This window comes from Bufo gargarizans, chromosome 8 (assembly GCF_014858855.1).
Source record: "Bufo gargarizans isolate SCDJY-AF-19 chromosome 8, ASM1485885v1, whole genome shotgun sequence".
NCBI lineage: Eukaryota > Metazoa > Chordata > Amphibia > Anura > Bufonidae > Bufo > Bufo gargarizans.
In genome coordinates, this window is record NC_058087.1 from 37,470,474 (window position 1) to 37,493,810 (window position 23,337).

Sequence of the window (23,337 nt, forward strand, 5' to 3'; positions counted from 1 at the left end):
GGTTCTACCATCAGTCTAAGGGCTCATGCACACAATCGTATTTTCTTTACGTGTCCGTTTCGTTTTGCTGACTGTATGTGGATCCATTCATTTCAATGGGTCCGCAAAAAAAAACTGAAGTTACTCCATGTGCATTCCGTTTCCATGTGTCCATTCCGCAAAAAAATAGAACATGTCCTGTTATTGTCCGCATTACGGACAAGGATAGTACTGTTCTATTAGGGGTCAGCTGTTCCGTTCCGCAGAATACGGAATGCACACGGATGTCATACGTATTTTTTGCTGATCTGTTTTTTGCTGGCTGCAAAATACATACGGTCGTGTGCATGAGCCCTAAGGCCTCATGCACATGATTGTATTACGGCTCCCATGGAGTTATTTTCTCTCTGGTTTCCTACAAATCCATCGAAAACTATTTGTAGCATATTCCTCTAAATGCTGTATAGTTTTCTACCTTAAAATGTTGGCCTCCAGAAGAATGTGTATATGTGTATATACATACATACATACATACATACATACATACACAGTGCCTTGCATAAGTATTCACCCCCCTTGATTTTTTTCATGTTTTGGTGCCTCACAACCTGGAATTAACATGTTTAAGGATTTGCATCATTTAATTTACAGAACATGCCAACAACTTTGAAGATGTTTTAGTTTTTTTATTATTGTGACGCAAACAACAAATAGGACAAAATAATTACTATTCACCCCCCTAAAGTCAATACTTTGTAGAGCCACCTTTTGCGGCAATTACAGCTCCAAGTCGCTTTGGATAAGTCTCTATGAGCTTGCCACATCTTACCACTGGGATTTTTGCCCATTCCTCCTTGCAAAACTGCTCCAGCCCCTTCAAGTTGGATGGTTTGCTCTTGTGAACAGCAATCTTTAAGTCTGACCACAGATTTTCTGTTGGATTGAGATCTGGGCTGTGACTCGGCCATTCCAACACATTTACATGTTTCCCCTTAAACCACTCAAGTTTGGGGTCATTGTCCTGCTGGAAGGTGAACCTCCGTCCTAGCATCAAATCACGCACAGAGTGGTGCAGGTTTTGCTCAAGAATATCCCTGTATTTAGCACCATCCATCTTTCCCTCAACTCTGACCAGTTTCCCAGTCCCGGCTGCTGAAAAACATCCGCCCAGCATGATGCTGCCACCACCATGTTTCACTGTGCGGATGGTGTTCTTTGGGTGATGTGATGTGTTGGGTTTGTGCCAGGCATAGCGTTTTCTTTGGCAAAAAGTTCAATTTTAGTCTCATCAGACCAGAGCACCTTCCTCCATACATTTTGGGAGTCTCCCACAGGCCTTTTCGCAAACTCGCAACGTGCCTTTTTGTTTTTTGCTAAAAGTAATGGCTTTCTTCTGGCCACTCTGCCATAAAGCCCAACTCTATGGAGTGTATGGCTTTTTGTTGTCCTATGTACAGATACTCCAGTCTCTGCTGTGGAACTCTGCAGCTCCTCCAGGGTTACCTAAGGTCTCTGTGCTGCCTCTCTGATTAATGCCCTCCTTACCCGGTCCGTTAGTTTTGGTGGGCGGCCGTCTCTAGGCAGGTTTGCTGTTGTGCCATGTTCTTTCCATTTGGTTATGATGGATTTGATGGTGCTCCTGGGGGATCATCAAAGATTTGGATATTTTTTTATAACCTAACCCTGACTTCTACTTCTCAACAACATTGTCCCTTACTTGTTTGGAGAGTTCCTTGGTCTTCATGGCAGTGTTTGGTTAGTGATGCCTCTTGCTTAGGTATTGCAGCCTCTGGTGCCTTTCAAAAAAAGGTGGGTATATGTAATGACAGATCATGTGGCACTTAGATTGCGCACACTAATTATGTGACTTCTGAAGGTAATTGGTTTCACCAGAGCTTTTTATGGGCTTCCTAACAAAGGGGGTGAAGACATACACACATGCCAATTTTTGGTTTTATATTTCTAAACAATAGTTTTATTTATATATTTTTCTCATTTCACTTCACCAACTTAGACTAATGTGTTCGGATCCATCACATAAAATTCAGATTAACAAAACATTGAACTTGAGGCTGTAATGTAACAAAACACAAAAAAAAAGTCAAGGGGGGTGAATACTTTTGCAAGGTACTGTGTGTATGTATATATATATATATGTGTGTGTATCCCCTTCATGCGGCACCTGATGGAGCACGGCACGGGCGGCGAAAGCCATAAAACTTAATTCACATGGCTTTGCAGTGATAATGTGTATGGGTCCACATCTATCGTTGGTGGGGAAACAAGAGTCAGGCATGTTGGATTTCCACATTCCCCATTTCTTTCAAAGGTGTCCAGTAGTTCTTATCCTCCTGCATAAATACAGCTGCCTGCCTGATCTGAGCATTCACATTAGGCTCTGTTCACTTTTAAGCTAGAGGCGGCACAGAAAATTTCTAATTTGACTAGAACTATAATGCAGTGATATTCTTCTTAGCAAAGCAGCAGAGCTTATTGTATCCCATTAGAAGTCAAGGGCATCTGTAGGGTGACGCCCGTAATCATCCTGTGATGGAGTTGACTAAACCTTTGGGTGTTCTGAAACCACAGTGCAAGTGTGAACATGGCCTGAATGAAGGAGTCATGGCACCTGACTGTCCATCCAGGCTCCATAAATATGGCCAGCATTAGGGCTCTTGCACACGACCGTATGTATTTTGCGGTCCACAGAAAAATGCGGATGACATCCATGTGCATAACGTATTTTGCGGAATGGAACAGCTGGCCCCTAATAGAACAGTACTACCCTTGTCCGTGATGCGGACAATAATAAGACACGTTCTATTTTTTTTGTGGAATGGAAATACGGACATACGGAAACGAAATGCACACAGAGTTCTGGTAGGGGACAGCCTGAACCAGTGGGTGGATGGTGCAAAATCAACTATTGCTCATGGAAAAGGTTTTCTTGCAGGTCATTAGGGCTGCGATGCAATACAAAAACAAAAAAGAAAAAAAATCCATACAAGAGAGTGGCACTGTTTCTGGAATAAATAAGTTTTACTGATCTCAGTCAACCCCTTTAATAAATAGGTGCATCACCGTGGTGGGTTATTTTGATCAGATGTCAAAATTTGACTTCATACAGCCAGCACTATATCAAAGATGACTGGGTTGTAATCAAGAGAGATAAATTTCAGCAATTTCTTCATTGATGTAAGACACCTGCCATCTTTGTGTATTTCCTTATGTGACCTCTTTACAGATGCTTTCCATTATGATTTTTGCTGTTTTAGAAGTCCCCAGGCTCCACGGATCTACATCCAAAATTCGGCAAACTAAATATTGTGTCTTATCTGCTACTATTAAAATGAACAGGAGACATATCCTTCAAAGAAAATTACAGTATTTACCAGCATAGATGTTTTAGCCAAGAAAGTGATTTCAGACAAGGCAGAGCATAATCTTCTGGTTTCTGTGCGACTGGAAGACGCTTACAAGGAAGGGAATTGTCTTTGGAAGGGTTATAGATACAGGTGTGCCTAAGACTGGGAATCCTCCTTGGAGATGAAGAAGCCGGCATGTCTGCCTTCTCGGATCACCTCTGCTGGGCAGCCATGACTCAGGAGGAAGTCTTGCTTAGTATAGGATGGCTGGCTTTAGCTCATCTGCTCTTTTTCCGCATTTTTTTTTTTTTTCTTAAAAAATACTACAAGGAATACTATAGCCCAAATGTGAAAGAAGCAGAAGTAATATAAAGTGTGTTGATGAAAAGAGTAGTACCTCCATATATTTATGGGTAGATTGTTGGCCAAATGCCCATCCCAGGTCATTCTTTCCACCAACATCTGGCATGGGGGGGGGGGACAGTAGCATAGCCCCAAACACATTAGATTGTCATTCAGAACTGGTGGCCTATGAAAGATGGAGGGTCCCATTTAGAAATTGTTGCATTAGTGCCCAGTGCACAGATGGGTAAATGTGTTGGGCCGTGGAGGAAAAAACCCTCTCCCATCCATGCTGTGCCCAATTTTTTTCATTTTTTTACCGAAACTGCAACGGTGTCAGAAAGTGTCAGAATGGCCAAAATTTTAGACTTTTTTTTTAATTAATTTTTATTTTTTTATTTCATGAACCCGCTGTAAACCCATTTTGCCCATTATCTATACTTTAAAAATACATTTTTTTCAACTCCTATAGAGATTCCTAAGGGAAAAACAGTTCAAAAAGCCCCATACCTAGAACATGCAGTCTTTTGTCAAAAATGCTAAAAACACAAATGCAATACAAAAAGAATGCTTTGTAGTACATGTCATACTTCGCTGTAGACTGTATAAAAAAGAGAAGGTGCAAAACAAACTCCTCTAAAAACACCCAAAAAAACTTAAGCTAGCATAAAGGTGAATTCACACATGGTAGATTTGTTGCAGAAATCTCTCTGACTGTCCCATTTGTCTGAATTTTAGCTTGCAGCACCTTTTATTTCTCAGGAATTGTTGCAACAAATCTGCCTCATATGAATTTGCCCTTCAGGGTACATCCACATGGGATATAAATGTACTAAAACAAAATAATACACATCGCAGATTTCACCCTATGGATTGCAAAATCGGCAACATAAATTGACATGCTGTGAATTCAGATGCTACACTACAAGACAATTTCCTCACCGATTTCCCCTGTAAATTTTTCAGGCAGTGACTTGATTTGGTAAAATTTCATCCGCTTTGCTACTATTGTAATATGCTCCAGACTTTCTGCTCACAGAAAACCCATAGGGGCACATTTATTAAGACCGCCGTTTTAGACGCTGGTCTTAATAAAACCCTAAGCTGGCGGTGGTCCTGCCGAAGTTATGAAGAGATGCCGGCCTCTTAAACTTCGGCGGATTCTCCGCCAGTACTAAATGTATGACAGCCTCCTAGCTGTCTTACATTTAGACCTTTTTCTACTCCTAGCTGTTTGACAGCTAGGAGGCTGTCAAACAGGTGTAGAAAATGGTAAATCAGACGGGCCTGCCAGCCCGCCTATGCCATGACCACCACCTGCGCCACCATCTCCACCTGAAATACGCCTAATATAGGCGTATTTCCGTATAATAAATGACCCTTATAATGTATTTGTCTCGTGTGAACCTGTTAGCAAAAAGTGGCCTCCTGTGCAAATACCCAGCCAATATTCATAACGCTGACTCCACTTTTTGTTAAAATTCTCCTTCAGATTATATGTTGCGTGCTAATGGCAGAAGCCTCGATTACACAGATAAACCATCTAGATATAGATCTTGGTGTCTTTTCTAGCGGGTGTTCTTGTGCGTATAGTGAGAGGTTAAACATTTTACGAAAAACGTGCAACAAAGGGCTAGTGACACTGCTACTCTGCAGCTATCATCAGGAGAGCAGGTTTTAATCCCTCTCTGAAAACATAATTAGACATGGCCTTTTGAACTTTTGCAATTATCTTTGTTAGTTAGCAAGTGCTGGGGCGAGCTTTGCCAGGGTAGAGCTCTGCTGATGGCAGCGTGTCCGTATTGGGTGAACTCCCTTACAGCTGAACTCTTCAGGCTTGACTCTGCCCGATAAAACTAGTGGGGCACATGTAAAGGAGCTGTCATCGCTCAGATCACATTGATTTAAAGCGCAGCCGTTATCCTTCGCTTCCTATACTTCATGTTTGATGTGAGAATTAATAAGGATATATAAATATATTCTGAAATTCCATCCCCTCATCCCCTCCAAGCCGAGGGTCCTCCTTTTATTATGCATTCCTCTGCAAGTATTTGACAATGAACAATGACGGACCTGTATAAAACAAACAAGATGTTTTTTCGGTTATTTTGGAAATGGGCAACAGTTCCCCCTCCCCGCCCTTTGAGAATTCTTATACTAAACCTTTATTCCATTAAAGGATCACTAACGTTTTATACAACTTCATTTGAAAATATTCTAAATGTCCTCAAACTAATTTCTGCAATTTATTTATTTATTTATTTATTTATTGGTTTTACTGGCAAAATAGGCCCCACCAGTAGGACTCTACCTCGGGTGATTGGTGGAGAATTAATGGAATTAGTACTAAAAGTAATTTATCTCGTCCATGCATCATTGATTTCAATGGACACCATGTAATGTGTATGGCAGTTTCCGGCAGGGGTTGCACCTAGCCTTTCTGCTGCCTGAAGTGAAAACTGAAACGCCCGTCTCAGGAAGCGATAATGATGACGCCGGCCTCTGATAGGCTACAGCAGGTATGGCCAACCTGCGGCTCTCCAGCTGTTGCAAAACTACAACTCCCAGCATGCCCAGTCTGCCTACAGCTATCAGCCTACACCAGGGCATGGTGGGAGTTGTAGTTTTACAACAGCTGGAGAGACGCAGGTTGGCCAGCCCTGGGCTACAGGAACTTGGACTAAAGCCTATTAGAGGAAACAGTGGGCCATGGAGACATCACTGCCGTCACAGCATTCAACTGTATTGCTGTCCTGAGTACAGCAATGCGGTTGAATATGTAGAGATGAGCGTTTGGCCCTTCCGCTGCCCCCCTCTTGCCCCTACCTGGTGCTGCCTGAGATGATTGCCTCATTGGTGGTGCACCCCTGGTTCCCGTTTGTCCATAGAAATGATAGGAGTGCATTCTGCATGTGCAACCTGTCTGTTTATTTCAGGGATACCCAAGGTGTACAGTAGGATCAGTGGGGTCCCAGCAGTAGAACCCCTACTGATCTAATAATTATACCCTATACTGTGGATAGGGAAAGACTTGACACAACCGGAATACACCTTTAATTTCTCACTATGTACCATGTTTAAAGTTACCAGGCATCAGACATAATTTTCTGCAAAGGTCCTCATTACATATCAAGACTAAACTGTAACTAAATCCACTTCTCACGTGATATTCTGCACCAGAAAATGTTGAATTTTCTGCATTTTTCCATAAACTCATCCATTTTCTCTCCCATAGCAATCCTACAGTGACATAGGTAGGCCCATCTGGCTCCAGGTTGCTGAGTCTGCCTACAGATTCTCATTGGGCTCAATTGCTGGAGGTGAGTGATATGTCTGCATGCTTGGGTTAATGTAACATAATCTCTGCGGACGGCACAGATCTGCGAAGGTGCTTTGCATTGTTCAATAGAGCACAAACGGGATGTTTTTTTTTTTTTTTTTGCCAATGATCACAAGGCCCCCGCCAGTACCAGGCAGTGCCACCTCTGGCTCCAGACAGTCTTGAGAGTAGGACTTCCATAATAACATAGTACTTCCAGATACTGTACCCTTCGCTCAGTTTAATTATGTGCAAAGGCAGACGTAGATGCAAATAAAAACCGAGGATGAAAGAGGAGAGGAACATGGAAACTTTAGACAATTAAAAGAATGGCAAAATTAAATGAAATTCAATTAAATGTGAATTAAAAATAAAATTTTATATTATCCTGTCTCATAATAAATGAATAAAAGAAGTTGTTTTCTATTAAATATACCATCTATATTCCATAAACTGGTTTTAATATACAAGCTTATGAAAACAGTATGACAGTGGGATGATAATTGCCATAGTCTATGGGCAAAGTAAAGTGAGGCTTCTTCTTGAAGGCTCTAATAGACTATGACATTATTTCAGTCTTGTGGGACATTGTATCTTCACCTTACACTGAAGACTATCCATAAATGGTCCTTTTTACACGTTAACGGGACACAGAGCCTTAAAGGGGTTATCCCATGCTTAATGTAAAGAATGAAAACCAGACTAGATTTGCTAGATTTATTTGAAGTGGAAGCTCAGGGGTGTGTCCTTTTTCAGGGGAAAGCATGCCCTTTTGTAGGGGTGTTGTCACATTCGGGTGTGGGAGGGAAACACCACACCGAACATATGAGGGACAGGGGTGAGGGAATAAGGCCTGGAAACTAGGGAAAGGAGATGGACACCTCCTAGTAAAACCCTAATTAAAGTCCTGACTAACTACCAGTATGATCAAACCCCAGAGGTAGGTGAGTTCATACACAGGAATAATGTCCTAACTCACCCAATAGGACCCTGGTACTAATGTCAGGACTGAGGCAACCTGTTCCTAAAAAAGGAAGGACAAACAGGAGTCTCCCTCAGGCCTTAATACAATTGACAGGGAAATGCAACACCCAAAATAACCCAAACAAAATACAAAAGGGAAAGAAAAAACTTAACTTCAAGTGGCTATGGCAGCACCAGGAACTCAGCCGAGATCCACACACCAGCTATCCAAAACTGAAACTGAAGCTATAAACCGCATAGCATAGTTGGAGAAACAACAATACATGGAGAAGGTTAAATGACCATAATAGCCACAGCTGGGGAAAGAAGGTGCGACAAGCACCAGAAACAACACAGACGTCATTTGATCCAAGCAGAAAACATGTCAGATCAAACCATGTGTTGCCAGTCTCACAGATCTCCTGCCACCTTTCGCGGGAACGTCTGTGACAGGTGTGTTCTTTCACAGGGCATGTCCTCTCTGCTGTAGCTCTGTACTTGTCAGAGCTTCTAACAGAAGGATCAGCTGGTGGTACTTGAAGGATGGAACTGAGCATGTGCGACCACCTTAGCAAGGTGGACCGAGAAATAAGGAAAAGAACAAACAGCAGGTGGTGCGATAGAGATTCATCTTATTGAATAGCTCATTGACTATAGTAACTTTTTAATTATATGTAATTTCAGTGTCCATGTATTCAGATACAGGTACTGGTTTGAAAAATTTAGAATATTTTTCGTGGGACAACCCCTTCAGAGAAAGCATACTCATACAGATGTTCGCCATGGTTCTATAGACTGCTTTGTTGTAGGTTGTAGAAAGCATTAATATAAGATCATTATCATAGTTCTTCAGTTGCTAAAACAGTATATGGGAATTGATACCTATGCATTTTTTTAATCATATTTCCAGCGGTGGGAGCAACAGCTGTTTACCCTATTGACCTTGTGAAGACTCGGATGCAGAACCAACGATCCTCCTTTGTTGGAGAACTGATGTATAAAAGCAGTTTTGACTGCTTCAAGAAAGTATTGCGCTTTGAGGGCTTTTTTGGACTTTATAGAGGTATGTCTTGTATAGTTAATCCACAGCCTAATGTTAATTTTTTTTTTTTTTTTAGGTGTCTGTATACCTCCATTACACGCATTGTGTGGCAGTGTCCATATCGTGTTAAAGGCACACTTTATGTACTGTATATAGGACCAAAATTCTGTGCGGAATAATGGCATATTGTATCTTTATCCGGGTTGGAGTTACTTTTTGCATAACTCCAAATTCCCTGCTTTAAGGGGTTGTTCCGTTTTTATGATATTGATGACCTACAGGTTATCAATGTCCGATCAGTGGGGGGGTCCAACTCTCGGCACCACCGTCAATCAGATATTTCAAGGGGCTGCAGCACTAAGAGTTTACCTGCACACTGTCTACTTTGTAGTGGTGGTGCAGTGTAATTAGAGCTGTTCATCCCATTCAGCTGAATTGGAGAGAAGCCTCTATAAATGATAACATTTTGGCTGTCGGTACCCCCCAGTGGCGTCGCCAGGGGGGGGCCAGAGGGGGCCACGGCCCCCCCTACATCAAGCTGTGCCCCCCCAACTAAAATGTCCCCCATTCATTTTGATACTAGTGTTGGTCTGTGCTGCCTGCTGCGCACTGTGTAGGCACTCCTACCGGACATCTAAGTTCACACATCTCAGTCTGATGATCTGACTGAGTCTTGGTGCCCGGGTGCCGTTGCGCTCTCTCTCACTCTCCGCCCACTGCGGCCGCGCACGTCATAAGCCCGCCCCCGCCACGTCATAAGCCCGCCCCTCCACGTCATAAGCCACGCCCCCTCCACGTCATAAGCCCCGCCCCAGCCCCATACCAGTTGAGTCAGACTCAGTGTCTGAGCTAGTCTCAATCACCTAGTCGAGACTAGCTCAGCTCAGCTGATCTGAATTTATTCAACTACTGGCAGCAGTGCGGGAGGCGCTCCTGCTCCTAGGCGTGTGATGTCACCGTGAGCAGCCCTCCCACTGCCTGTAGTCTAACTTGCTTAAAGGGGTTCTGCACTTTTATTTAACTGATTATCTATCCTCTGGATAGATCATCAGCTTCTAATCGGCGGGGGTCCGACACCCGGGACCCCCGCCGATCAGCTGCTTGAGAAGGCAGCGGCGCTCCAGCAGCGCCGCGGCCTTCTCACTGTTTACCGCCAGCCCAGTGATGTCACGAGTTACGACTAGTATCAACTAGCGTGGACGTGGCTAAGCTCCATTCAAGTGAACAGAGCTTAGCCGGGCTCAGGCTAGTTGATACTAGTCGTGACGTCAGTCACTGGGCCTGCGGTAAACAGTGAGAAGGCCGCGGCGCTGCTGGAGCACCGGTGCCTTCTCAAACAGCTGATCGGTGGGGGTCCTGGGTGTCGGACCCCCGCCAATCAGATGCTGATGATCTATCCAGAGGATAGATCATCAGTTAAATGGAAGTGCAGAACCCCTTTAAAGTTACTGTCAGTGCAGCCTGGATGATTACAGTGTTTACTTTACCGTTTAGAGAAATCATGTTCAAATGTGAGTGGTGGGAGCGTGATGTCATGAGTCATTACACTGTTATAGGGGGGAAGGATCTGTGGATGATACTCTTATAGTGCTATAGGGAGGGGGATCGGGGGTCTGTGGATGTCATGACACTGTTATGGGGGGGGGGGCGGGGAATCTGTAGATGACACTGTTATAGGGACGAGGATCTGTAGATGACACGATTATTGGGGGGGAAATCTGTGCCACTCTGTGGATGACACTGTTAGGCTCCATTCAGACATCCATAACAGCGGCAATGTACGGGTCGGCATTTTTTTTTCGGGAACGGAATTGCGGACCCGGAAGTCCGGGTCCGCATTTCCGTATCTGCCAGCACGTCGTGCTGCCCTATAGAAATGAATGGGTCCGCAATTCCGTTATGCAAATTTCGGATGTGTGAATGGGGCCTTATAGGGAGAGGGATCCCGGTATGACACTGATGTGGGGTGGATCTGTGGATGACACATATAGCATAAGATGCTATAAACGGTATGTCATCCACAGATCCCCCTCCATAAGGGTCATGCACAGATCCCCCTCCATAAGGGTCATGCACAGATCCCCCTCCATAAGGGTCATGCACAGATCCCCCTCCATAAGGGTCATGCACAGATCCCCCTCCATAAGGGTCATGCACAGATCCCCCTCCATAAGGGTCATGCACAGATCCCTCTCCATAAGGGTCATGCACAGATCCCCCTCCATAAGGGTCATGCACAGATCCCCCTCCATAAGGGTCATGCACAGATCCCCCTCCATAAGGGTCATGCACAGATCCCCCTCCATAAGGGTCATGCACAGATCCCCCTCCATAAGGGTCATGCACAGATCCCCCTCCATAAGGGTCATGCACAGATCCCCCTCCATAAGGGTCATCCACAGATCCCCCTCCATAAGGCTACTTTCACTTGCGTTCGGAGCGGATCCGTCTGGTGTCTGCACAGACGGATCCGCTCCTATAATAATCCTGAGTACTTCAGGTGCTTGCCGATAGCGATACTATCGGTTCATGCCATGTGACAAAGAGAAGGGGACTTGACACAGCTGGTAGATGCTGTATCTGGAGTAATTCCAGCATGCCCAGGCAGCTAGGACATGTTGAAATCTGAGTGATTATTTTTATTTATTTTTAAACCACAGACAGCAGGACTTTTCTTCCCTATTGCGGTTTTAGGTATTGGGTAAAGTATCGTAGCATTTCTAAGCATACTTGTGTAAATGTATCGTTGTTATAGCTGCCCCCCCTACTTTTGTCCTGGCCCCCAGTGTGCCCCCCCCCAAAATTTGAAAGCTAGAGACGCCACTGGTACCCCCCATTAGAGGATGCTTACTGAGTACCAACTTCTACGACTGCTATCGAAAGCAGTAATAAATCAGTCATGTCCAAAACTCTGTGTAGTTGTGGCTGTAGGTGGAGAGCACAAGAGAAGTAGGGATTCAGTCCCATGCAGATGATTAGAGTGGCTGTCCAGCAAATATTCGATGCTCCATTCATGGGAGCAGGGAGAGAGCACAGGACCCCTGTTCTCATTATCAGTGGAGGTTCTAGATGTCATACCTCCAATGATCAGACATTTATCCCCCTAACCTGTGCATAGAGGATCTATTTGAATCTTGAGGCAACCCCTTTAATAGCTGATGACATTAACTTCTATATATGCTTATGAGGGTGAATTGCAAATTTCAAACCTTTACCCAATTTTGTGCCATTTCATGGGATGGGAATAGCCAAGTGCTGTTCTTAGTTATCTCTGTGAGTCCTTCAATTGAGCAGCGGCTCATCTGCAGCTCCTTGGGCATGCTGTGAGGATAAATGGTATACTCGGAACCCCCATTTTAATGATTTGGGGGGGGGGGGCCTATCCATCAGATGTTTATCACCTATCCTTTTAGTTAGGTGATAAATTTAGATTCTGGGACAACCTTTTAGGGTTACTTTGATGACCACAAAAATTATATTTGTGAAGACCTTAAAAGTAATTGCACCTCCCTGCAGATTACCATAATTAAAGGGTTTGTCCAGCATTTACTAAGTAATGCCGTATCTTCAGGATAGGCCTTTACTAGGTGATCAACAGGGGTCTGACATTGGAAGCAACGTTGTAGTAACGCACTCCCTCCACTACAAGGTTGGCGATGGAGCTACGCCCGAAATGGCTGATCCGCAGGGGTGCGCTGATTAACTAGTGACAGCCTGTCCTGAGGATAGGCCATCATTTAGTAAAGGCTGGACAACCCCTTTAATGGCAGCTAAAGTTTGGCAAGGCGCAACATTTTTTATGTCGTTGAAAACTATTCTCCTGAAAGTTGACCTTTTTAAGGTCCGTGTTCTTCACAAATGCATGAAACTGCTTTTGAACTGTTGTATAATATTCACTATATATAGAAATGATTGGAGTGTAGAGCATATATCTCTTGAGGTGCATTTTAAAGGAAACATTCATTATTACTCCCTGCATCATTGGCTGTTGTGGGGATGACAAAAGAGGGCAGACTACACCGGCTGTGTTCCACAGAGCAGCGGTAATGGATGGCGTGGGCGGATTGAAAAGCTTCAGAGCTCTATGTAACCTCGTGCATTCACATCTGAATGTATTGGGTGAAATTGGGGATGATGAATAGAAGGTCTCATTTAGTTTCATAAGCTTTAATACATTTGGATAATATTAGTGACAATGGTAATAATTGGCATTGACTTTAAATCTCCATTGTAAGCGGTTTACTTTTAAGTGGTTTTTGTTGTTTTATTAAGCTATTTTTACATATGTGAATATATTATACCAGGTTAATGGAGTACAGTAATGCAATCTAAATAAAACATTTTATATAGGTCCATCTATTTCATCATATACGTTGAGTGAATTGCCTCCTCTCGTTTCTGTTGGACCAATAGGACATTTGGACATAACAAACAGTATAGGTGGGCATTCACACTCATCTGACTTGTTACTGAAATTCCAATACATTAATTTCAGTAGGGTTGTTTTTGGCAGGACACACAAGGAGTCAAAGAAAAAGGGGGTCAGTTGGCACATCCCATTCCACAGGTGCACGCTGCCACGGCTAGAAAACACAGGAAAAAAAGGGTAAAGCAGCAGCACTCTGAAAACACATATAAAGTACAACAATCTCATAATCATAGAAAACATTATAGTGCTACACTTATTTTGCAAGTGAGATGCTTAGCAAATACATTTTGTACAAAATTATTTGGGCCCATCTGCCACACGTCAAGGCGATCTCAATTAGACGGGAACCTAACACTAAATCCTACCTGTTGTTATGTGACATGACGGCCACCATAAAATACAGGGAGTGTAGGACACACGAGGAGTTCTACAGGTCCCATCCAGATGAATAGAACAATTGCAGGAATTCTGTATATACTGTATCTTTACACTGGCACAGATATCTAATCCTACAATATATAACTCAAGTGGCTGCCATAGAAAAAAATGAAACGGACAGTTAAAATTTCTCTCTGCAAAGTAAGACATGGGAAGGCCTCCAATCCATAGATCTTAACTTCTTAAGATCTACTTGGGCTGGCACTTGAAGGCTATGATGTACCAGGAAAGATGCAAAACGTAAATTGCCTAAAACAGAAAATTTGCAATTGTGAGCGTGCCATTATTTTACAAAACAGTGGCTGCCATGTAGAGTAGTGTTTCCAAACCAGGGTTCACAGGAACCATAGAGTTCTCCAGAACACCGCAACATCAAGACCTGTCACTTCAAGAGAGAGAACATCTCTATGTCTGTCTCTCTCTATCTCCCTCTCCGCCCAGAAAGAATCACTAAAAATTTGGGTTTGTATCAGAACTTTTGGGAAATTCGGGAGGAATTTCGAACGAGTAAAGTCTATTCTCTAATCGTTAAGGTAGAGCAGACTGCTCATAGATCCTTTGCAAAGCAGTAAAAGTATTTGAGCCAAGTCATAGCACTGGACGAGAATTATAGGATGCTTTACGCGCCCCTACACTGAGATTCTTTGAGGCAGGCAGGGTGGTAGAGTAGGAGCCAATGTTAGGTGGAGTCGCATTCTGTAGAAAAGTAACGACTCTGTCACGGTGTGGTTCACCGTGCCATGTGATGCCGTGCAGGCTGGCTGCGTGCGCCCTGGCGTACTGGCTGCAGGCCAAAATCCTGTGCAGGCTGGTTGCTAGGGGCTGCGTGCTGGCTGCGGTATCTGGTGTGAAGCTGCCTGTGTACGTTTGTACCCTTTTGACTGTATCTGTATCTGTGTTTCCTGGTTGCCATGGGCAATGCCCGGTACTGCAGCCTTGTGCTGTGTTCTGGTTCCCTGACCTGTAAGGGTTAATCCCCCTGAAATGCTCTGTGGGTGTGTTCCTCACAGGTGCACTCGTTGGGTGGGTATTTCTCCCTGGCATCCGTGTGTTCTGGGTCAGTTCTGTTTTAGTTGATCAGTCAGTCTTGTTTGTTCTGTGCCTAGTTATGATGTTTCGCCCCTTGCTACTGACCCTTGGGGTCCCTGCTGCCGTTCATGTCTGTCCATGTTTCTGTGTGGTACTCCTTGTTCTGTGGTATTCCTTGTTCCGTTTGGTTGCTATCAGGGGCATAGCTAGAACTGACTGGGCCCCACAGCTAAATTTTTAGTTAAAATACAACCTTTGAAAAAAACTATTTGTCTTTGTATCGCCATTTTCTGACAGCTAAAGGTTTTTTTTTTTTTTTTTTTTTTATATTTCTGCCTAAAAAACTGAAGCTTTTTTTTTCTGGTCTATGAACTGTAATTTTTGATCAGTAATATTCAATTTTTTGTGGTAACCCAAAAAATGTTGAATCGTGTTTTGATTGTTTTCAGTCACGGTGTACACCGTGCATGAAAATGTATTTTTATTTTTTTAATAGTGAAGACACTTTTGGACATGGCAATACTTTTTTTTTTTATGTTTATTTCTCTTTTATTTAAAACATTGGGAAAGTGGAGTGTTTGGAATTTTCATCCCAACCTCTACCCACTCTTTCCTCTGCCAGCCTCCAGTACTATAGCATGCAGTACATGGCAGCCTCCAGTGCTTCGCCATGTACTAGTGCTTATTATGGCACACCTACGCACGCACCCGATGCCAGCCCAGGACCATCCTGACATCACATGAGCACTAGTAGATGGCGGAACAGCGAGCAGAGAGGGCAGGCTGCCATGTACCGCATGCTATAGTACAGGAGGCTGGCAGAGAAAGAATTGGGCAGAGGTTCTGATCTGACTACCTGGCAGCTGCATGCTGAAGGCCTCAGCATGCAGCTGCCAGGTGGCCATCCCAGCCTCTGCCAGCTTCCTATACTATAACAGATGCATGCCTTTTATTATATAGGAGGCTGGTGAGACTGGGATGGCAGCCTGTGGCTGCACACTCAGGTCTTTGCCTGCTGCTGTACCTGGCCTTTCCTCCTCTCCACTCCCAGTCTGTGAAGTTCAGGAGGAAAGGGTGAACCACTTAGGACTCTGCCCTCCTCCTTCCTCATGCCCAGAGCGGCCCCAGAACCACTGTGCACTAGTGCAGCAGTAGGCAAGGCAAAGGGGGGCCCAGGCACATACCTGAAAAACAGGTGCTGTGCATGCCTGCTGTGCCTCCCTCCGCCGTGCTGCTGCTCCTCTCGTCTGCTTCTCCTGCTTGCTGCACCCCTTCAGGAGGACTTCACTTGGTTGGCGGGATGCAACTGCGCTACCTGATGAGATTAATTTACATAGCGTGCTGCCAGCTTGTTCTCTGGCTGGCAGTGCGCTATGCAGGCAGGCAGAAGAGGCAGCTCAACTCATCATGTGTGGGGGCGGGCAGATGCTGGGCAGTGCGGGCACCCTTTTAATGAATGTGATGCTGAGTGGCTGGGCATGGTGATCCGGCCCCTATGTGAAAATTTAAAAGTAAGGCACCTGGGGGCAGGAAGGAGCATCAGGGGCAGCGAGGCTCCTGGGGGCAGAAAGCAGCAAAGGGGAGCAGTTAGGAACCCAATAGGCAGGGAGGCACCTGGTGGCAGTGAAGAACCTGGGGGCAGGAGGGAGCAGAGGCAAGCAGTGAGGTACCGGGGAGCAGTGAGACGAGCAGAGGGGAGCAGTGAGGTACCGGGGAGCAGTGAGACGAGCAGAGGGGAGCAGTGAGACGAGCAGAGGGGAGCAGTGAGACGAGCAGAGGGGAGCAGTGAGACGAGCAGAGGGGAGCAGTGAGACGAGCAGAGGGGAGCAGTGAGGCACCTGGGAGCAGAGGGGAGTATAAGGGGCATGGAAAACAACTAGTGCAGGGAGAGGAAAGACTCTTGCAAGAATCTGTTTAGGAGTGCACAGGTCTCTTCCCCTTGGATCACACCAGCCAATCAGCGCACCCCTTTTTATCCTGATGGTTAGCCTGCTCCTTGCTAAGGGGGCGGTCTCTTACTGTGCTGAGATGTTCCTGGGGCGGCCATCTCCAGCACTGCTTCTGTCTGATTCCATGTGCAGTGCCATTGATCCTCTCAGCAATGGGGAATAGATCTGCTAGGAGCACAGCTGGGGCTGAGATCACCACACGGACTAGGGAGAGGAGGCAGCCTTGTAAAATAAACTTAATAGTGTTGCTGTCATTTGCCTACTGTTTGTCCCCAGCCCTGTGCTCCCGGCCCCTTTTGAGCTGGGACCCCGAAGCAGACGCTTCCCTGGTAGCTACGCCACTTGGTTGCTATGTTATGTCTTTGCCTGTTCATGTCTGAATCTGTCCATAGCTTAACAGAGCTGTGTCTGCGTCTGTTTCTGTTGGCCTGTTTATGTTCTTGTTTGTGGCAGTTTACTCTGCTTCTGTTCATGTCTGTTTGTCCGCCTGCAGAAGTGGGTTCCTGGCTTCCCCGGAGGGGGAATCGTCATCCAGTGTGCAGCCCTGCCTGGGGCCGTTTATCTCCCACTGCTTGCGGCGCAGGTAACTGCTTCTGGCTCTGTCCTGTCTATTCCTGGTTTCTGTTCATGCCTGTACTTCTGTAGATACCTTCGTAGGTATCTCCTGGTCCTCCTGACCAGTTGCTACTGTACGGGTGTGGCTCTGGAGTGGCAACTGGCAGCTACCCTAACGGCAAAGTCTATCCCCCACCATCATGGGCCCTAGTGAATTCCAGGTAGCTGCTTAGTCATGCCCCTTCTGGGTACATACCGTCAGTAGCACAATGGGTTTTCACCCGCTGATCTGTACAGTACTCTGCGGCACGTATGTCATTGTCATGTGCTTCTGTTACTTAATTAGCATTAAAGTTTCCGTGTTACCTGTATTCTGTTTTGCCCGTAGTCCTGCCTTGCCTGACGTCCCGGTGGTTCCTTCGCAGGATCTCCGGCACGTTACAGACTTCAACTCTTAAAAGTAAACCGTATTGCATGATTTATACAAAATTTACTTTAATATGAATTTAGTAAAGTTTAGAAATTTCACTCATCTAAATTTTACGTTCTATCAGTCGAAGGCCCTAGAAACAATGATATCTAGGAGGGCTTCGGAGTCCGTTTTTGGTGGTTGGAGTGGGGAAAAATAGATGCCAAGTGAAAAGTCACAGCTCTGGAAACAGGAATGATATAAGGGGTTCTCCAGGAGTGGAAACATTTTTCAGGGTTCCCCTGTGGTAATATCGTTGGGGCTCCATAGTTGTAGTGCATCAACAAAGAGATCCTTTTCTTTTCTATATATGTAGACTTTTGGATCACCCTGAATTATAGTATTCACACCTTTTGAATATAATCCTATCTGAAGGAATGCAAACACCAATAGCTAATTATCCTGGCATTAAGTGTATTCATATGAAGATATGGCCACTTACGATATCTGCTCTCATTGCCCCTTTCAGCATTCATTGGGTGCAGTAATGAAGTTCTGATTTGTCCTTTCTAGACTTCTGGTACAGAAGGGGGTCTGTTGCCATACAGGAGATGAGAAGGGGTGTGATAGCACTTTTTGTGACTTGTCTCCCTCATAATATTCAGTGGGTGTTCTCTTCTAACGATTCATAGACCGTGGAGGGAGGATCGCTTTCTTTGTATTCTCTTCAACTCCCCTTGCATCTAATAAGTACCTTTCTCCTACACAGAAGTCTGTTAAATTACTGACATGGGGATGGAAATCGAGGCAGATTCATTATCTATTGGCTGCTTTCCTCTTGGTAAATGTTAAAAAGAAAAAGGCTCATCCCTCTCCTGTCCTTGGTACATCAGTGATTTGTTATTTATATGCTCCTGTGAATGGAAGCCAGGAAATCAGTATTCACCGTTAGACAAAGTCAATTTCACTTACTCATTGTGGATTCCTGGTTCTGAGAATGTAATGGATGTATCTATAGGTTTCGCTGCAAAAGTGCAATGCTGTGGGTCACGGAGTTCTTGCTCAATTTTCGGGAGAGATTGATTTCCTCTAGTTTAAGTAGACTTTTTCAGGGTGGGAGAAGGGCCTTTTTTTCCTTTCTTTTTGATCATGATAGAAACAATAATATTTTACATGAAGTGTGATGCCACCACTTATAGGCTGAACTTTACTATTGATGACCTTGCCATACATGTACGCTGATATTTTTGCGGTGGGCTGTATGCATTGGGTCATCTTACATCTTGAAAGGGCATCTGTCGGCAGATTTGTACCTATGACACTGGCTGACCTGTTACATGTGCACTTGGCTGCTGAAGACATCTGTGTTGGTCTCATGTTCATATGTGCCCACATTGCTGAGAAAAATGATGTTTTAATATATGCAAATGAGCCTCTAGGAGCAACGGGGGCGTTGTCATTACACCTAGAGGCTCTGCTCTCTCTGCAACTGCTGTGTCCTCTGCACTTTGACAGGACCAGTAAAAACATCATCACACCTGGCCCTATCAATCAAAGTGCAGAGGGTGCAGTAGTAAGAGCAGAGCCTCTAGGTGTAATGGTAATGCCCCCGTTGCTCCTAGAGGCTCATTTGCATATATTAAAACATCATTTTTCTCAGCAATGCGGGCACATATGAACATGGGGCCAACACAGATGTCTTCAGCTGCCAAGCGCACATGTAACAGGTCAGCCAGTGTCATAGGATACAAATCTGCTGACAGATGGGCTTTAATGAATACTTATCTCTATATAAGTTTTTTATTTTTTCACCTTGAGGAGGGGGGTGTCTCCTTATCCACATTCGTCCATAGTAGAGAGGCGGGTGGCTCCTGGGCCCCAGTGCACAGACTACTTGTGATAATGGGGAGGCATGGTGTGAGTCCACTGTTCTTCGTATACAATAAGAAAGCTCACTATTGCTTTCCATAGCATTGGCACCATTTAAACTATTCTAAACAGTGGCTCAATCGGGACCATGTAAAACGTAATGGGGGTCATTTTTTTTTTTTTTTTAAAGACCGGCATTTTAGAGACCGTTTTTAATAACTCCTATAGCTGGAGGTGGATCCACCAAAGTTATGTAGAGATGCCGACCTATACATAACTTCAGCGCATCCAGCGCCAGTCGAAATAAGCCTTGGACGCCTCTGATTTTGTTGCTAGTTCACGGTTTATCCTTCCTTTGACCACGTCTGGTAGGTATTAACCATTGTATACCAGGACCACCCCGCAAGACCCGCCATTTTGGAGATGTTCTGACCCTGTCTTCTAGCCATCACAATATGTCCCTTGTAAAAGTCAATTATATCTTTACACGTGCCCGTTTTGCTTGCTTACCAACACATCAACTTCAAGAGCTGACTGTTCACATAGCCCACCCCTTGCTAGGTGGCATTGCAACCAGATAATCAGTTTTTGGACATTATAGCACAGACCTAGGCAACGTTAATATGTAATATATCTGCATACATATGTTCTAAGCGACGTGACCCTATTCATTGGCGAGGACATGTTGACTGTACACAGTGCAAGTGTTCTTTGCCTCTGGCAGGACACTCCTTTCAAGTAACGCCAGTCCTGTCATCTATAAAAACATTAAATCTGTGTATTGTCATCTCCAGCCACTTGTCAGCTTTGTTTGCAGCTTTGTTCTCACTCCCTAAAGAAACCGTAACTTTATATATTTTTTCTAATCACTACAACCATTTAAGGGTTATAGCCGTCCCTGCTGAACCCTATATTGTCTGCTTCCACATTAGTACTAATCCGGCTTATGCTTTTCCTCCTAACATGACAAAATGCATCCTCCTACTCACGCCCTGTCCATCATTTATTAACCCGAAGGGAGGGAGGTTTAAAATCACAGGACTTCTATACATAATCCATAATCTGTATTCTGGAAGGTATTGTCAGCCTTCCCCCCTCCTCCAAACATATTTAATTGTCTTGAAGCTGTTGAGAATGTTTATGGGAAATTTTTGTAAATTGTTCTAAACCTTGATCTTCTATTCTTCAAAGGAGAGATTATGTCAGATTTTACACTCTGAGTACTCTAATTGCTTTGCTCGACCTATGTGTGTAAAATAGACTTTCCAATTGTATGATTTTCTTTTTAAGAAAGCTAATTTAGGCTTTTTTCCAAAGGATATCTCATCAGTATCTATAGCCCGGGCAAGTCCTTTAATTCAAAAGGGATCTTAAAATTGTTGATGCATTTTGCAGGTTGTGCTACGTACCTCTTTGTAGCTGGCAATACTGATCAGCTACATTCACACACATTGTGTAGTTTCTGATGCCGGCAGGCATGGCCACTACACTGTGAATGGAGCTGTGCGCAGCTGATCGGTGGGAGTGCTGGGTGTCGGGTGATATTGATAACTTATCCTGAGGAAATGTCTTCAAAGGGGTTATCCCACTTCGCATTTTCATACTTACCTGCTGCCAGCGCGCTGTTCACTTCCTGGATTCTGGCTGGGGGCGGGCTTCATCTTGATTGAAGTCTTCTCCCGGCCCAGCCACGCGCTGGACTGGATACGCACGCCGCCGTGCATGCGCCATGGTGACTTATTCCTGGCCAGTATAGTACAGAGCTGGCGTGCGTGTTCGCGGCTCTGTACTATACTGGCCAGAAGGAAGTCACCATCTCGCGTGCGCGTTCAGGACAGCGAGCGTCCCGGCTGGGAGAAAAGGAGTCTTCTGCGCAAGCGCGGCCACCGGGATTCCGGAGAAGATTGGTGGCCGTAATCAGGGGAGACCGAATGACAACAATGAAGTAAGTGGGGATGAATTTTCTCCTAAACGGTGGGAATTGGTTATTCAAATATATTTACAAAAATGATCATTGTCAAATCATTAACAGATTTAACAGTGATCATTATGATGGGAATACCCCTTTAAGATCTATAGCTTGGACAACCCTTTTAATTTGAAAGGTCTCTTAGAAATGTTGAGACGTTTTTAAGGTTGTACTGCGTAACTCTTTGAAGTTGGACAATAAACACATAAATTTTCCACGTTCTATATTTTCTGCTGTTAAAGGGGATGTCCCACGATAAGAACTTATCCCCTATCCACAGGGGCTATGTACAGTGCCTTGCAAAAGTATTCACCCCCCTTGACTTTTTTTCGGATTTTGGTGCCTCACAACTTGGAATTAACATGGATTGTTTGAGGATTTGTATCATTTAATTTACAGAACATGCCCACAACAAATACGACAAAATAACAGAAAAAGTCAATGTGCATAACTATTCACCCCCCTAAAGTCAATACTTTGTAGAGCCACCTTTTGCGGCAATCGCAGCTCCAAGTCGCTCTTGTGAACAGCAATCTTTAAGTCTGACCACCGATTTTTCTTTTGGATTGAGATCTGGGCTTTGACTAGGCCATTCCAACACATTTACATGTTTCCACTTAAACCAGTCAAGTATTGCTTTAGCAGTGTGTTTGGGGTTATTGTCCTGCTGGAAGGTGAACCTCCATCCTAGCCTCAAATCACGCACAGAGTGGAGCAGGTTTTGATCAAGAATATCCCTGTATTTAGCACCATCTATCTTTCCCTCATCTCTGACCAGTTTCCCAGTCCCGGCTGCTGAAAAACATCCCCACAGCATGATGCTGCCACCACCATGTTCCTATTGTGGGGATGGTGTTCTTTGGGTGATGTGATGAGTTGGGTTTGCACCAGACATAGCATTTTCTTTGATGGCCGAAAAGTTTAATTTTAGTCTTATCAGACCAGAGAACCTTCCTCCATACATTTTGGGAGTCTCCCACATGCCTTTTCGCAAACTCACAACGTGCCTTTTTCTTTTTAGCTGAAAGTAATAGCTTTCTTCTGGCCACTCTGCCACAAAGCCCAACTCTATGGAGCGTACGCTTATTGTTGTCCTATATACAGATACTCCAGTCTCTGCTGTGGAACTCTGCAGCTCCTCCAGGGTCTCTGTGCTGCCTCTCTGATTAATGCCCTCCTTACCCGGTCCGTTAGTTTTGGCGGGCGGCCGTCTCTTGGCAGGTTTGTTGTTCTGCCATGTTCTTTCCATTTGGTTATGATAGATTTGATGGTGCTCCTGGGAATCATCAAAGATTTGGATATTTTTTTATAACCTAACCCTGACTTGTACTTCTCAACAACATTGTCCCTTACTTGTTTGGAGAGTTCCTTGGTCTTCATGGCAGTGTTTGATTAGTGAGGCCTCTTGCTTAGGTGTTGCAGCCTCTGGGGCCTTTCAAAAAAGGTGTGTATATGTAATGACCACTCGGGTGACACTTAGATTGCACACAGGTGGACATCATTTCACTAATTATGTGACTTCTGAAGGTAACAGGTGCACCAGAGCTTTTTATGGGCTTCCTAACAAAGGGGGTGAATACATACGCACATGCCAATTTTCTGTTTCTAAACAATAGTTTTGTTTATATATTTTTCTCATTTCACTTCACCAACTTAGACTATTGTGTTCTGATCCATCAC

The 23,337-nt window shown here is 44.5% G+C and overlaps 1 protein-coding gene across 1 annotated transcript in view; it reads left to right on the forward strand.

Moving 5' to 3' along the window:
- The window catches only part of SLC25A12 (solute carrier family 25 member 12), a 123,497-nt gene that overhangs the window by 68,910 nt on the left and 31,250 nt on the right, over positions 1-23,337 (forward strand). The window contains exons 10-11 of the mRNA XM_044303617.1: positions 6,922-7,006; positions 8,879-9,031. Of these exons, the coding sequence (XP_044159552.1) occupies positions 6,922-7,006; positions 8,879-9,031 (238 nt within the window). The remainder of the gene's footprint in view (positions 1-6,921; positions 7,007-8,878; positions 9,032-23,337) is intronic.